The following is a 14,921-nucleotide window of genomic DNA, read 5'->3' as shown; positions in this document are numbered from 1 at the left end:
ATGTTAAATGATAAATCTAAATGTTATATATAAATCTAAATGTTAAATGTTAAATCTAAATATTATATATAAATCTAAATGTTAAATGTTAAATCTAAATGTTATATATAAATCTAAATGTTAAATGTTAAATCTAAATGTTATATATAAATCTAAATGTTAAATGTTAAATCTAAATGTTACGGGAAACTAAATATTTAGCTAATATGCAAATTTATTGTACGGGTCAACGGAAATACCAAAATAAAAGCTTCAAGAAAACCTCCCGCGCTAAAGTGTGCCGGTCGCGGTCAGGTTCTGTGTTTGCGCTCCTCTTACGGTCACTTTTGACTGCCATGAGCTGCTTCGACTATTCCCTACCAGCATGTCCAGCGATTTAGCTGAAAACATTGGAAGAGCCGTTTTGTCGGCCATCCAACGATTCAGCGGTAATGCACCCTCGACCTCACAAACGCCGCAGCACTTGGTAAGTTTATTGTATAGCATTTTGGACGGGTTGATAGTAGTGTTAGCAAAACTAGCAAAGCTAAATTACTTAGCTAGTCCTCAATTATTTCATTTGGTAGGCAGCAGACAGAGATCGAACATCATACAACTCTATTTATTTATTTGGTAGGTAGGTAACAGTTGTTCTTGATGTAAATGTTTCCTTAGGAATCCAGCAATGCACCTGGACCAAGTAGACCTGCCGTCTCCACTGGGATACCATACTGCTCGGTAGGCCTTCTTACACATATCATTTAATTCATTTATCATGAAATTTCCCCTTGTGGGACTAATAAAGGTATGTTATCTTATCTTAGCTGACTGGTTTTGATATACAGTCAGGTTCATAAGTAGTTGGATACAGACACATTTTCTAATGTTGCTTCTGTACATTACCAGAATGAATTAAAAATGAAACTACTCCAATGCAGTTGAAGTGCAGACTTTAAGTTTTAATTCAGTGGGTTGGACTAAATGAATGCATAAAAATGTGAGAGGGAAAAATTAATTTGTAAACACAATCCTATCATTTCAGAGGCTCTAAAGTAATTAGACAAATTAAATAACTGAAAATAAAATGATAATTTCTATTACTTTATTCAAAACCCTTTGTTGGCAATGACAGCCTGAAGTCTTGAAGTCATGGACACCACCAGATGCTGGCATTCCTCCTTACTAAGGCTCTGCCAGGCCTTTACTGCATTGGCTTTCAGTTGCTGTTTGTTTGTGGGCCTTTCTGTCCTAAATTTAGTCTTCAACAACTGAAATGTATGCTCAATTGGGTTAAAATCCAGTGACTGACTTGGCCATTCAAGAATATTCTATTTCTTTACTTTATTAAAGTCATGGGGTGCTTGGACTGTATGTTTTGGGTCATCTTCCATCTTTATTATTAAATGCTGTCCAATCAATGTGACTACTTTTAGCTGGACTTAAGCAGACAAGTATGTCTCTGAACACATTCAGCTGCTTCAGTCCCGTGTCACATATTCAGTAAACACTACCAGTGCCACTGGCAGCCATGCACGCCCAAACCATCACACTGCCTCTGCCATGTTTTACAGATGATGTGGTATGCTTTGGATCATGAGTCGTTCCACCCTTCTCCATACTTTTTTCTTGCCATCATTCTGGTAGAGGTTGATCTTGGTTTTATCTGTCCAAAGAATGTTTTTCCAAAATTTAGCTGGCTTTTACTAGATTTTTTTTTTTTTTTTTTTTTTTTTTTTTTTTTTTTGTTAAGTCCATTCTAGCCTTTCTATTCTTGAGGCTTATGAGTGGCTTGCACCTTGCAGTGAACCCTCTGTATTAGGGCTGTTCGATATGACAATATGAAAACATCTATCATTTCATATTATACGCTATCATTTGTTCTGTGGTGTCGCAAAATAAATTTTACGTCAATATTTTTCATCGTTTTGATGGTCACTGTAGTGGCTGTATTAATTTCTTAATTTTCTTTTTTCTGTTATGTTCTCTTTGACCGCATGTTGTCTGTTCACAGTAAAATTTTCAAAATGCAAACACTACGTCTCAAATCAATTCCTGGCCTTTTATCTGCTTAATTGGTAATGACATCATCATTTTAATATGGATACCCTAAATTAAAGCTTAGTCTGCACATCATGTCCATGATATAATTTTGATTGGAATATGTTTCAGTAAACGGGCAACAAAATAAAACTTGTTAGGGTCCAAATACACACTGACCTAATTGCAGGCCTTTGCTACTCTAATTGAGTGCTCAAAGCACTTTATACAACAGATCTCATTTACCCATTCACATGCACAGATTAATACAAGCACTTTTTCTGTCCAACGTTCGCACACAGTCATAGTCGGATAAACTCATTGGGAGCTCTAGATTAGAGCACCTGGGAACTGAATCACCAACTTGACCAACAATCACCAAATGCTAAGATACAAAAGGTTCAGTTTTCTGTGTAATGGGTAGACAATAGTAAGATGGTCTGAGTCTACAGTTTGTTTGTTTGTTTTTAATGAACAGATAACAGAAACCTTACGGATGTATTGTAATGCATAGGTGTCTATCTGTATCTGTGTTTGAATTCATTTCAGGTTCCTCTTCCATCAGTTCCTCAAGCTCATGCTACGCGCTCACATTTTGTGAGAAAAAACAAGACCTGCAAACACTATACAAAAGATGTTGTGTGCTTGCCCTTGTCTTCAACATCAACGTTTCTCATACCGAGAGGAGATTCACGAGCAAAACTAGCACAAGATGGCCTTATTGGGAAGATCTCCTTTACATCTGACTGGTCTGAAGCACAACTTAGAGAAGAAATAGCAGCAATCTTCAGAAGAACATTTGCACTGTCAACTGGCCAGACATTCCCTTTTGAGTATTTGAGTACAATTAGAGGATGTAAACGACTAATGAAACCAAATGTTTCTAGCAGTTTTCTTTGGGGTGGCCAAGAAGTTGGCTCGATTTGTTCCACCACCTGCCTCTATATAATGGCAGGGATACAAAAACCTGCACAGGTAAACATTTTATATTGCAGTGCAGAAATATTTATTGTCTAAAAAGTGAGTCTGTTCCCTTAACATAATTTTATTAATTGTATTAATTAATATTGCAATTTCAGCAGGTGTAAACAGTTTTTAGTGCAGCCATGTGCCTCTGTGTTACCAGTGATTTGGTGCAACTGTATTTGATTTTATGTAGAACATGCTTTCTTTTCCCTCAGGAGGAACCAGAAGAGCTGTCTGATAGTGACTTTGAAAGTCCAGTCTGCCGGAGAAGACGAGGTATGTGATGTGAATGAAAACCTAGTGAGGTTCTAAGCTCGATGACCAGTTAGATTTTGTTACTGCAGTGCATAATAATTCCTGGGGGGTTTGTTTGATGAGAGCATCGTTAATTTGTCCGATTGGGGCGATCGTGGCTCAAGAGTTGGGAGTTTGCCTTGTAATCGGAAGGTTGCCGGTTCGAGCCCCGGCTCGGACAGTCTCGGTCGTTGTGTCCTTGGGCAAGACACTTCACCTACCGCCTACTGGTGTTGGCCAGAAGGGCCGATGGCGCGATATGGCAGCCTCGCCTCTGTCAGTCTGCCCCAGGGCAGCTGTGGCTACAACTGTAGCTTGCCTTCACCAGTGTGTGAATGGGTGGATGACTGGGTGTGTAAAGCGCTTTGGGGTCCTTAGGGGGGACTAGTAAAAGTGCTATACAAATACAGGCCATTTACCATTTTAATGTTTACGAATTATCACAGGTGATTACAGCCAAGGAGGAATATGTGCCCAACTTTCACTTAAACTAATATAAGGATATATAAAGGCTGTTAACATTATGAAGCAAGTCATGCTGACCTTCTTTCCTTTGTTCAGTGCATCATGCGTTGTCTACAACACCAGGTGAAAGTGAGGCCAAGCATCAGGAAACAGAGAGCTGCATTCAAGAGAGTGAAAATGAGGGACAGGCAGAGGGACAGCAGATGTTTCCATATAATGTGGCAGAATTTGTGTAAGCTGTTGTCTAGGGGTTAAAGAAATCCTTCATTTTAGATGTTGTTTAGGATATTGTTTTGATGCAAGTTTCCAATTTGCATGTTTGGGGTTTTTTTTGCTGAATGACTGCAACTTTAGGATTTACATTTAATTTTTTTTTTTTTTTTTTTTTAATGATGTAGTGTGAGAAATTCTTCAAGGCTGACATGTTTTATGATTTCTAATATCTCTTATCTACTTAGCCCTATTTTTCTGGAGGAAGATGAAGCTCTTGAAGAGGCAATTCAGCGTAGCCTCCTAGAAGAGTCTGATAGACAGAGTGAAGTTCATATTTCAAGGTAAGATTTGAAAGTAACCTTTGATAATTGAATATTTTATTTGCATCTTTACTTGCATCATTTTTTTGCAGTTACACAATTACAAAGGTAATTGCTCATTTCTGACTAATTTAATATGGACTATCACAACATAATTATATGTTGTAACTCTGTGCACTTGAGTCAAATGTACAGCAAATTTCCATTTTTCCCCAAGATCTGTTTGTCATTGTCCCTTTTTTATATAGGTCTTTTAAGAAGCTCAGCAAAGAAGAAATTGAAGGTCTTCTTAGAGCTCATAGTGAGAAAGTCATTACACCAGGAACAAGACAACTCCATATCAGTCGAGCCAATGTGTGGTCGACTGCTTTGCGTCAGTTCAAGAGACCCAAGTTTGCAGAAAGCTGTGAGATGCTTTATGTCACATTTGCAAGCGATGAACATGATACAGAGGAAGATGCTGCTGACCTTGGGGGGCCAAGGCGGGAGTTTTTCCGTTTACTGGTGAAGGCCATCTTTCAGGACACTGGTGCTTTTGAAGGTAATAGGATTTCACAGTCAAACTAACTAACTAACTTACTTACTTACTCAAGGCCTAAAGGCTTGTTGACGACACTCGTTTTTATAATGTTACAAACGCAACAACCACCTGATCTGAACATTATTTGACAGAACATTAACAAGTTAATACATGACTACAGATAATAAATCTGTTATGTTCTGTGTGTCTGAAACAGTAAAAAAAAAAAAAAAGTAATACATTTTTGTCTGTCAATCTCAAGATATCAGTTTGGGGTCTGTACAGAATATACTTTTTTGTGTGTTATTTTTCAGCTACACCAAATGGATGCACACTGAAATTTAACATCCTACACTTGCAAAATGGAGTATATCGAACCATTGGCAGGATGTTGTCCACGATAATAGTGCAAGGTGGAGAAGCACCTGCCTTTCTCTCTCCACATGTAGTAGACTACATTGTGTCAGGAGACATTCTTCAAGTACACCTAACACCGGATGATATAGGTGACCCTGAGTTAAGAGAGAATCTGAAAAAGGTGAATTGCAATATTATAACAAGAATATTGTAATATTTCCTATATTCACAAGTCTTCTGGTCTTCTTTTATAATATATAATAAATACACTTTTGGTTATTAGAGGCAATTCCATGTATTATATTTTCAATTTGTTTCCTTTTTGTTAAAAAAAAAAAAATATTGGTGAAATACAGCCAAATAAACCAAAACAAAAACGTTTCGAGTCCAATTAAAATGAACCATCTGCAGTATTTGTGTACACTGGTAAAAAACAAACATTTAAAGTGTTTTTCTTAAATATTTAGGTTGTAAATGCAACAACGCAACATGATTTGGAGGAAGCAGTCAGCTGCTGCGACTCATGGCGATATCAAGTTGAAGGTCTTCCACTCACAGTCACCATGGCCAATAAAGATCTGTTTGTGAAAAATGCAGCTCTATACCTTGCAGTTCTGCAACGGCAAAGCTGTTTCGATCAACTGATGGCTTGTCCTACTATGGAGTGAGATTTATATTTTTTCTGTATCAATTGGTCATTATTTTATAATCATTTAGAGTGAGCTACTTTTTATATTTAAAACTGAAATTTAACCATTATTTAAACTTTTCTGTCTAGATTTTATCACTCCTGAGAGAGAACCCCAGTTTGCGTGTTCTGCTTGACCTATCGGGGGAGGACAAAGATCTGACAGCCAGTTTAATTGCTGGGGTTCTCAGGCCAAGCTATTCTGTCCTTGGGAGCAACAGAAGAGTTAGAGAGGAGCTGATGGTGGTCAAATTTCGGGAATTTCTCCAGTGTGTCGAAAGTAAGCAGAAATTCACATAATGTAGTCTGGCCATGAAACAATTCGGGACACTAAAGTAAAACTTTGTCTTTTTATGTCACATGCGCGCACACAAAACAGGAATAAAGATGTATGATAGCTTACAACTGACAAGCAAGGCAAAGACAGAACCTCTGTATTTTTTATAAAAACATTAGCCATCATTTAGTTGTTAGCTCAAGCTTTAACTATTTTAGTGTCCCCAGGTTAACGGTGGTTTTTCTTTGTTTTTAGATGAAGAGCTGAGAGACTCACTTGGAGAAAGGACTCTTACCAAGGATGAAGAGGCATTTGTGAAGGCTTTGAGGCCTGGTCACATCTTGGCTTTTGCCACCGGGAGCAGCAAGGTTCCAGCCATAGGTTTTCAACCAGCTCCTAAAATAACATTCATTCACGATGAAAGCAAACATCTCCCGATTGCACACACATGTGCAAATGAGCTTCAGCTTTTTGTGAATGAAACAACAATGGCTGATGATGATGCTTTTCATTACTGCTTCTTAGTAGCACTCATGAATGGAGCTTTATTCAGCACCATCTAAACATGTTCCAAAAAAAGTGAAATTAAAATGGTGGGTTTGTTAACTCTAATCCTGTTCATTAATTGTAGTTTCAAGTAACTTTGCTTCATACAAGATAGTTGAAATAAATTCTGACTGCATTTAATGTTGAAATGTAATAATTTTCAAAGCTTCAATAGATTTATAAAAATGCTAACTCTGTATTTTCAACGACAAATCAATAAAGTCACTGGTGTAATACAATTTTATTAAGCTTTTCTTTTTTTAAACAAGGACACTTCAAAACAGTTTATGCACAGAGTATACTAAACATGCTTTGTAGAACAAGCCAGGATTACTTAGACATCTAACAGCAACATTTATTAAGACTATTGCAACTTTACAATGATTAAAACAATACTGTAGATAATCTTGTGAATTGATTTAAAGACTGACTGTTCAGTGTTGATAATTTTCACTGTTATATTGTATTACAGTGTGAATTTGATCTTTACTTCAATCTGAATAACTGGTTTTACCCATAAACTAAAAGTGGTTGTAGCCTTCTGAATAGCCTATGAGTCACTGTCAGTCATTAACTCTGAGTCCTTATGTGGCAGGAGGCATCACTGCTAGAGGGGAGGGGCTTCTGCAGTAGTACAAAAACTGCATTTGCTGTACAGCATTTAAGAATATTAAGTGTCATCACTCTTTAGAACATCGCTGGTATCCTGTGGTTGAGGTCACACATTTACAAGTTTGTTAAAAATATACTGCTGTGTTCGTTGAAACAATGTTTTACCATTATTGTTGTCTTCTTCAAAAGGGTGAATGCTTGTATATAGCTCTTGTAAATCGCTGTCATTTAATGGGACAAACCTACTTTCAGAGTTTGACAAGGAGGGTATGGAGACCTCTGCTGTAGAAAGTTCTGGGTTGTGACGATGAGACACATGAGTTCCGCAGGCAAAAAGCTGGATGGGAGTTCTATTACCTTCAGTGGAAACAGAGTGATTGTTATATCCAGCTTTGAATTCCTTCAAAGTGCGGTTGATTCGTGGTAGAAACACATAATGAAGGCAAAATAGGTCTGTTGCATTTTCTAAGTCTAGGATACCAAGTGATTCCAATTCATAAAATATAGGTGCATAAATGCGGCTACAGTTGTTGTTTAAGTCTCGGTTGAAATGCTCAATCCTCTGGTTGTGCACAGAACTTCCCATTAAGACAGAGCTTTCACCCCTGCTTGCTCGCATGTCCTCCCAAATCTGAGCATTCTCTCCTCCGTGATCAGTCCTGATATGCAGGGGTCTGCCAAATTGTCCAACAGCTGCAGTAAAGAGGGCTTTCACAGTCTCAGCTCGATTATTGCTGGAGCACCGAAGAAACATCAACATCCTGCTGTATCCATCTATTGCACCATGAACAACAAACTTCCAACGAATCAGTTTGTGATTTCCATCTATGTGCCATATGAAATTTGGATGAGGCACAGAATATACTCGCCGAGCAACTGCAGTTCTTCTCCTGGATAGAACACCAGCCGAGTCCACCCTCCGCAGTGACTTTCTTACACGCCATCTTTGAACCACTATGTTTTTGGAACGCAGATGACCCATCAGCATCACTTCTCCAACATTTGGATGTTCAGTTTTTATCTGGGACACTATCTGATCTAACTCATGGTCACTGATTACATTGAATTTTGACTCTGAGATATTATAGTCTTGCAGTAACTTATACAGAGTGGGCCTGGAGATGGAAAGGATAGATGCAGCTTCAGTAAAAGATGTTTTCAGGGAAAGAACATTTTCCAATTCCTCTTTGGAAATCTGAAGCCTTCCTTGGTAACCATCCTAGAACACGGCACAGAAAATCTCAATGAGCACAATTCTATAACAAAAGATGGGTAATTTGAGGCAATTGTACTGTGACAGATTAGCTAGAGTAATATTTTATCAATAGTTTTAAAATATGAAAGTGAGCAATCAAAAGACACTTCAGAGCAAAAACAGTAATAAAATATGACGTAAAACTTGTGAATGTTGTTGGTGGTGATGTGACACTGCTAGTGATGGACCCCTAAGAAGATGAAATGTATGTAGAATCAGAATCATTACTTTGACAGGATTTAATTTAAGGTGACATATTACACCAAAGAAAAAACAGAAATTAGTCAGCTAAATGATATGTGTAAGAAGGCCTACCGAGCAGTATGGTATCCCAGTGGAGACGGCAGGTCTACTTGGTCCAGGTGCATTGCTGGATTCCTAAGGAAACATTTACATCAAGAACGACTGTTACCTACCTACCAAATAAATAAATAGAGTTGTATGATGTTCGATCTCTGTCTGCTGCCTACCAAATGAAATAATTGAGGACTAGCTAAGTAATTTAGCTTTGCTAGTTTTGCTAACACTGCTATCAACCCGTCCAAAATGCTATACAATAAACTTACCAAGTGCTGCGGCGTTTGTGAGGTCGAGGGTGCATTACCGCTGAATCGTTGGATGGCCGACAAAACGGCTCTTCCAATGTTTTCAGCTAAATCGCTGGACATGCTGGTAGGGAATAGTCGAAGCAGCTCATGGCAGTCAAAAGTGACCGTAAGAGGAGCGCAAACACAGAACCTGACCGCGACCGGCACACTTTAGCGCGGGAGGTTTTCTTGAAGCTTTTATTTTGGTATTTCCGTTGACCCGTACAATAAATTTGCATATTAGCTAAATATTTAGTTTCCCGTAACATTTAGATTTAACATTTAACATTTAGATTTATATATAACATTTAGATTTAACATTTAACATTTAGATTTAACATTTAACATTTAGATTTAACATTTAACATTTAGATTTATATATAATATTTAGATTTAACATTTAACATTTAGATTTATATATAATATTTAGATTTAACATTTAGATTTATATATAACATTTAGATTTAACATTTAGATTTATATATAATATTTACATTTAACATTTAACATTTACATTTAAATATAATATTTACATTTAACATTTAACATTTACATTTAAATATAATATTTACATTTAACATTTAGCATTTAGATTTAACATTTAACATTTAGATTTAACATTTAGCATTTAGATTTAACATTTAAAATCCTGTTTTAAATATGAAAAGTTACAAATATTTTACTAAATGTTGTAAAAAATGACTCGAAAAAACATGTTTTTGTAAGATTTAGAGCTAAATGTGGAAAAATGTTGCTGTTAATTTCGGCATGTTTCAGTTTACAAACGGCGCCCCATACTTTACTGGTTCAAATATTTGCTCAATGGCACACAAATAACAGAAGGAATGGTTCCTAATTGGCAAAGCGGTTGTTAGAAATGCTACACTGTCGCTGTCAGAAGTGATCTGACTAATGGCACCAAATAAAGTTTGTATTAAAATTGTCCTCAACTCTCTCGACATGATTGAGCGAGTTATTGGACTGAGTGCACATGTGTGTTTTTCATATGTTATTTTCCCAGAGATGGCTTCATTTCCTGAAATGAGCGCTATCAAGCCAAAGCAGACGCTGAAGCACTAATCAGTACCTCTGTGATTGGCTTTGGGTAATCGTTAAAGAAAATTGCTGTGCTTTTTTTTTTTTTTTTTTTTTTGATTGAGTCAAGAACTGAAACACCCTTGAATCCACTGCTTGAGATATTAGTGCAAGCGGTTTGTGTCCAAAAAGCATCCAGATTACTACAGTTTTAGCTTCTTTGCAGTCCTTGAATTATACTTCTGAAACAAGTGGATAATCTTCCAATGAGACGAGACGATGCTAATGTCAAAACACTTGCTTTGAGTTTACTTATGACTGACGTAAAGTGGCAATTTCTTGCAAAAAAGAAAATGAGTAGACATACAGTAGTTACGTGTGATGACTCAAGAATGGCTTTAATTATATCTAAACGGTTTATTATTGTAAAAACTAACCTAAAGTTGAAATAACTTTCACTGGGAAATCTGCAGATTTAAATGTGCAATTCTTCTCTAAAAGTGAGCAGCAATGCTGAAGACAGTGTGTGTAATTTAATCAAAATTCTAATTTAGCACTTAAGTACTTAGTACCTACTCAAAGCGACTCACCATGACTCAACTCGGATCGACTTGGTTTTCCCTTACAATTGAGTACCACCTTATGTGCAATGTTGTTGTTATAGCAACGTGTCCGAGTGTCCTGTGGCATAATTAATATGCAGCACGAACGCTACAACAAAGGTGGACGTTGAGGCAACAGTACACCATCAGACTTGGGGGACCATAGCATTGTTTTTTGTAGCATTTCCCTCGTTGCCAGGTTTGAAAAATGGGGTCTTTGAGTTTTGTGAACGAGACGCTCTCATGACTCATCGAGTGACGCCACTGACCAGCCAAACCACAGCCTCAATTCGTGTTCAAGCCATCTGCCATTACCTACCAGAAATGCTGTCAAACCTAAAATGTGGATGTGGTGCCAGCTAGTGAATCTTAGTTTAACATGTGGTGGCTAGAAGGTTGTGGAGTGGTTAACTCTGTAACCTCACAACAAGAAGGTACTTGGGTTAAACCTTCTCTGTTTGGGATTTGAATGTTCCCCCAGTGCCTTTGTAGGTTTCCACCTAAAGACATAAATGTTAGCTGAATTGATGATTCTCATTGGCTCTGTCAGGTCAGTGGAGTGCTTGAAGCATGTACATATAGGTAAACTCTGACTTGCGGTCAGTATGACTAGAATCTCCAAAAGTTGAATCTGTTCATCTGGTCGTAGCGTTTTTGTGGGAGAAACGTTTCGTCACTCATCCAAGTGACTTCTTCAGTCAACTTTTGGAGATTTACTTTCCTGGATGATTGAGAATGCATCAAGACATATGACTAGAATGTGAGTTCACTAACATCACTCATGCAAAGTAATAATAAAGGCTGATGGGACATCAGTCAGACTTCGAAACCTAACATGCGTTATAAACACAGTGGAAGATTTTCTCAGGTTAATCATTTAAAATGATTGTGGCTACCAAAATACTTAATCATGTTTGTAACATATTACCTTCTCGTTTATCCTCCAGAACAGGGATTTCAAACTTATTTTACACAGGGAGCCTCATACAGCCCATTTTGATCTGAAATGGGCTGGAGCAGTGAAACTTCCCTCTGTGTCAGTGTAAATACACTAAACTACACATTTAATCCTGATATATCTAAACATAAGAAAAAGAAGAGCAAATTCAACAGAATGTCTTGTTTTATGTACATGATAAAGACGTTGTCCTGTAATTATAAAACAGAAAGTTCTATTTTTTTCAGAAATTTCTATGTTGGGTAGTGAAAAAAAATTTGAACATTTCTGTCATTTAATTGTTTAAACATTACTTAAGTACTTTGGTGTAGTATGAATACCTGTGGGGGAGATCTTTATCAGTAGGAAAGCTTCGGTTACTGTTAAAAGTCCAAAATGTATGCCATCCTTCACATTTTTCAAACTCCATCCAGTGGGCTGGATTGAAGTCTTTGCCAGTCCGATTCTGGCCTCTGGGCCTTATGTTTGAGACCCCTGTCTAAAACTTTATATGGGGTTTAGCAAAGTCACAAGTATGCACTCTCTAGGTAACATGAACGAGAAGCCAAGATTTTTCTAATTTAGTGTTGAGCTTGTTGTGTAAAGTCCTTTGAGTGGTCATTAAGATATATAATATATAAATAAATGCCAGCCCATACCATATTTACATCCACTTTCTATGCAGTAAACTGATGTTTCACAGAAAAAGTTAAATATCTGAAAGTATATTACTTAGGTGTAAGTCTGCATCGAACAGGTGCCATCTTTCAGAGAGTTTAGCTGTCATGGCATGATGTACCATGTAATCATCCCTTTGAACTCTTCATTATAGTTATTGTGCTATTTAAGTGCCACAGCTGACAGAAAAGGTTGCCCTCCCTCAGGTCTGTGCCAGCTGATGTGGAATAAATCAGCTCTGAGTCTACAGTTCACATGGAAATATAGGTGCATGCATGGGAACAATTGCTACTAATCACCCGTCAAACATAACGAAAGTTTGTTAAAAGATCTTCACTCTCTACTCCAGAACTTGTTGATGAGGATGAAGAAAAAGCTCGCCAACCTGATGAAACAATACGATGGGTATCTAACACAAAATAAAAATAAAAACGGAAGATAATACAAATACTGCAGGTTTCACTGTCACCTCGACGGAGGCCGGTAACAATCACTTTAAATAACAGTTATGAAATCATTACTGTTATCTCTGTGGGAGAGTGAAAATGAAGCATGACTGTAAGAGTAAGAGAGAGAAAGAAAATGAAGATTTTATTCCAGAGTGAGTGAAGGCTCATGGAAAATTGTTTCTGAGCCGCTCTAATAGAATGAAGAATGGAGAAATATTGATCATACTGGTTGCTGAAAAATCTCTCCTTACTCTGCCATCCTCACGCTCTCCTCTTCTCCACTCTGCCTTTCTCTCAATTTTATCCTTATCTTTATCCTTGCATGTGTTTGTGTGTGCAGATATTTCTATCACCAACTGATAGCAGTAACTGGGTACTGCACAGAGAGGACGATTTCATTTCAGTGTAGATCAGCTGAAGCCAGACTCTGGTGGGGAAAAAAATTTCTTAAGGCTTCTGGTCGATCGAGCAGTATTTTGAAAGGAAAATTGATTTATAAATTTTTAACCAGACTGTGATGGAAAAACATTATGTATCAGATTTTGGAGGGTGAAGACGACCAAGGATGCACCCCATCATTACCCACGTGTGTGTGTGTGTTTGTGTGTGTGTGTGTGATGGGTAATAGAGAGTAATAGCCTGGCCTGTGGAGAACTGCCCTAGCTGTCGCAGGATGATGACAGATAAAGCTTCGTGTCCCCTGATGATGATGATGGCATTAATGCATTCACAGTCCGTTTCCCCTCACTCTGAGATCATCACTCTGATCTCCGCATGAAGGAATGAAGGAGAAGGAGTGCTGATGTGGGCTGTGTATGTGTGTGTGTGCGTGTGTGTGTGTGTGGGTGTATGTGTGTCAGCAGCAATGGTGAGGGTGTAGAAGGAGAGAGGGGGAGGTCAATAACAGTCAAACATTATAATATTAATTCCAGCCTCTAGTCACAGTTTCTCCATCTTCAACTTTCCATCCATCTCTCCTCAGATTGCAGAGCTTAGCCCACCTTCCTGCCTCTCACTCACTTTTTCCTCAGTAGGAAGGGATTAGTGGTCATTAGCTGGGGACTCTGATATAATGAGGCTCATCTGCTCCCACATGAAGGACAGTTTAATAGAGAGTGAAAGCCGCTTCCACTGCCTAGGGGTGAGCACATTAACCCCCGACTCACATTCAGCCTTATGGACAACTCAGGGGCTCATGGAGGCCGGGACACTTACAAACACTTACGTAAACACACTTGCTCATAATGTGTTTTTGCGGGGTAAATGTGCAAACATCACCTCTGGCGCTTTCACAATGGAAGCCCATGAAAACGAGACAAAAGTGTGTTCCAGCAAGATCCCGCGTGTGTTAGCGCAAACACGCATTTTGCAGATGAGAATCCTGCATCACAGACGTTACACACATCATTATACACACGCGCAAACGTTCATTTGCTGTCCCTTCTCTCACTGTGAAATTTATTTCTTGATATTACCATCATGTCTCCCTTCGGTTCATTCTTTCGCTGTCTGAGCCAGAGCTGTAGGTGTGTGTCAGGAGTCTTTTCAGTTGCACTCGTGCTTCCGGCTGAGAGCTCTATCTCCTGTGAGAGCTAGTGCTCTGAACATGACAGATAAGGCCTCTTCAATGCCACGGCATCTACCATAAGCCAGCAAACCCAGGCACACAAACACACGCACTCGTACACACGAGAAACAGCTGGTGACACGTATAGCTGGATGTGTATAAACTGTAAAGTGTGTAAACAGGTGCTTAAGCAGACGCACATACATATAGCCATGGGTTGTGACACACAAAACAACCCTAATTTAAAGGCAAAAAAATGCAAAAATATTCACTCCTACCGCTGTGGTCCAACAAGCATCAACAGAAGCATTTACAGCCTTATCCCAATGCAAATAGCATGTAGGTTTTGCTCATATGCTCTGGAAACCAATAGGTGGGTATGAGAGAAACCAGAAATGCCAGATGGTAACTATGTGCGTTTGTGCAAATGTGTCTCACTTTGAAATGTAAATGGCATGAGTGGATGTGCTGCCAGGTACACAGACAGAGTGCATGGTTGGGTTGGGGGGGGGAAGTGCGCCCGATGCTTCTGTGTGT

At 38.3% G+C, this 14,921-nt stretch overlaps 2 protein-coding genes and 1 long non-coding RNA gene across 3 annotated transcripts; 2 read left to right on the top strand and 1 right to left on the bottom strand.

Annotated features, from left to right (window-relative positions):
- The first annotated feature begins 157 nt into the window (after positions 1-157).
- On the top strand, positions 158-4,793 carry LOC146651986 (uncharacterized). The gene is made up of 6 exons (XM_085382510.1): positions 158-466; positions 655-717; positions 2,566-2,991; positions 3,198-3,258; positions 4,200-4,295; positions 4,523-4,793. Exons 1-5 carry the CDS (start codon positions 365-367, stop codon positions 4,256-4,258), a joined length of 711 nt encoding a protein of 236 aa, XP_085238636.1. The 5' UTR covers positions 158-364; the 3' UTR covers positions 4,259-4,295; positions 4,523-4,793.
- A 485-nt stretch (positions 4,794-5,278) lies between these two features.
- LOC146651985 (uncharacterized) lies at positions 5,279-6,583 on the top strand. Its single transcript, XR_014907659.1, has 3 exons — positions 5,279-5,815; positions 5,930-6,119; positions 6,372-6,583. It is a non-coding gene; the product is annotated as an uncharacterized LOC146651985 (long non-coding RNA).
- Positions 6,584-7,136: 553 nt separating this feature from the next.
- LOC146651984 (uncharacterized) lies at positions 7,137-9,393 on the bottom strand. The gene is made up of 3 exons (XM_085382298.1): positions 9,096-9,393; positions 8,845-8,907; positions 7,137-8,493 (listed from the first exon to the last, which is right to left on the bottom strand). The coding sequence occupies exons 1-3, from the start codon at positions 9,195-9,197 to the stop codon at positions 7,381-7,383; spliced, it is 1,278 nt and encodes a 425-aa protein (XP_085238424.1). The 5' UTR covers positions 9,198-9,393; the 3' UTR covers positions 7,137-7,380.
- Positions 9,394-14,921: the final 5,528 nt, after the last annotated feature.

This window comes from Rhamphochromis longiceps, linkage group LG15, assembly GCF_057381845.1.
Source record: "Rhamphochromis longiceps isolate RC_006_pf linkage group LG15, R_longiceps_female_GT1.1, whole genome shotgun sequence".
In the NCBI taxonomy this organism is placed as follows: Eukaryota; Metazoa; Chordata; class Actinopteri; order Cichliformes; family Cichlidae; genus Rhamphochromis; species Rhamphochromis longiceps.
This window is presented reverse-complemented; position numbering and strand designations above follow the sequence as displayed.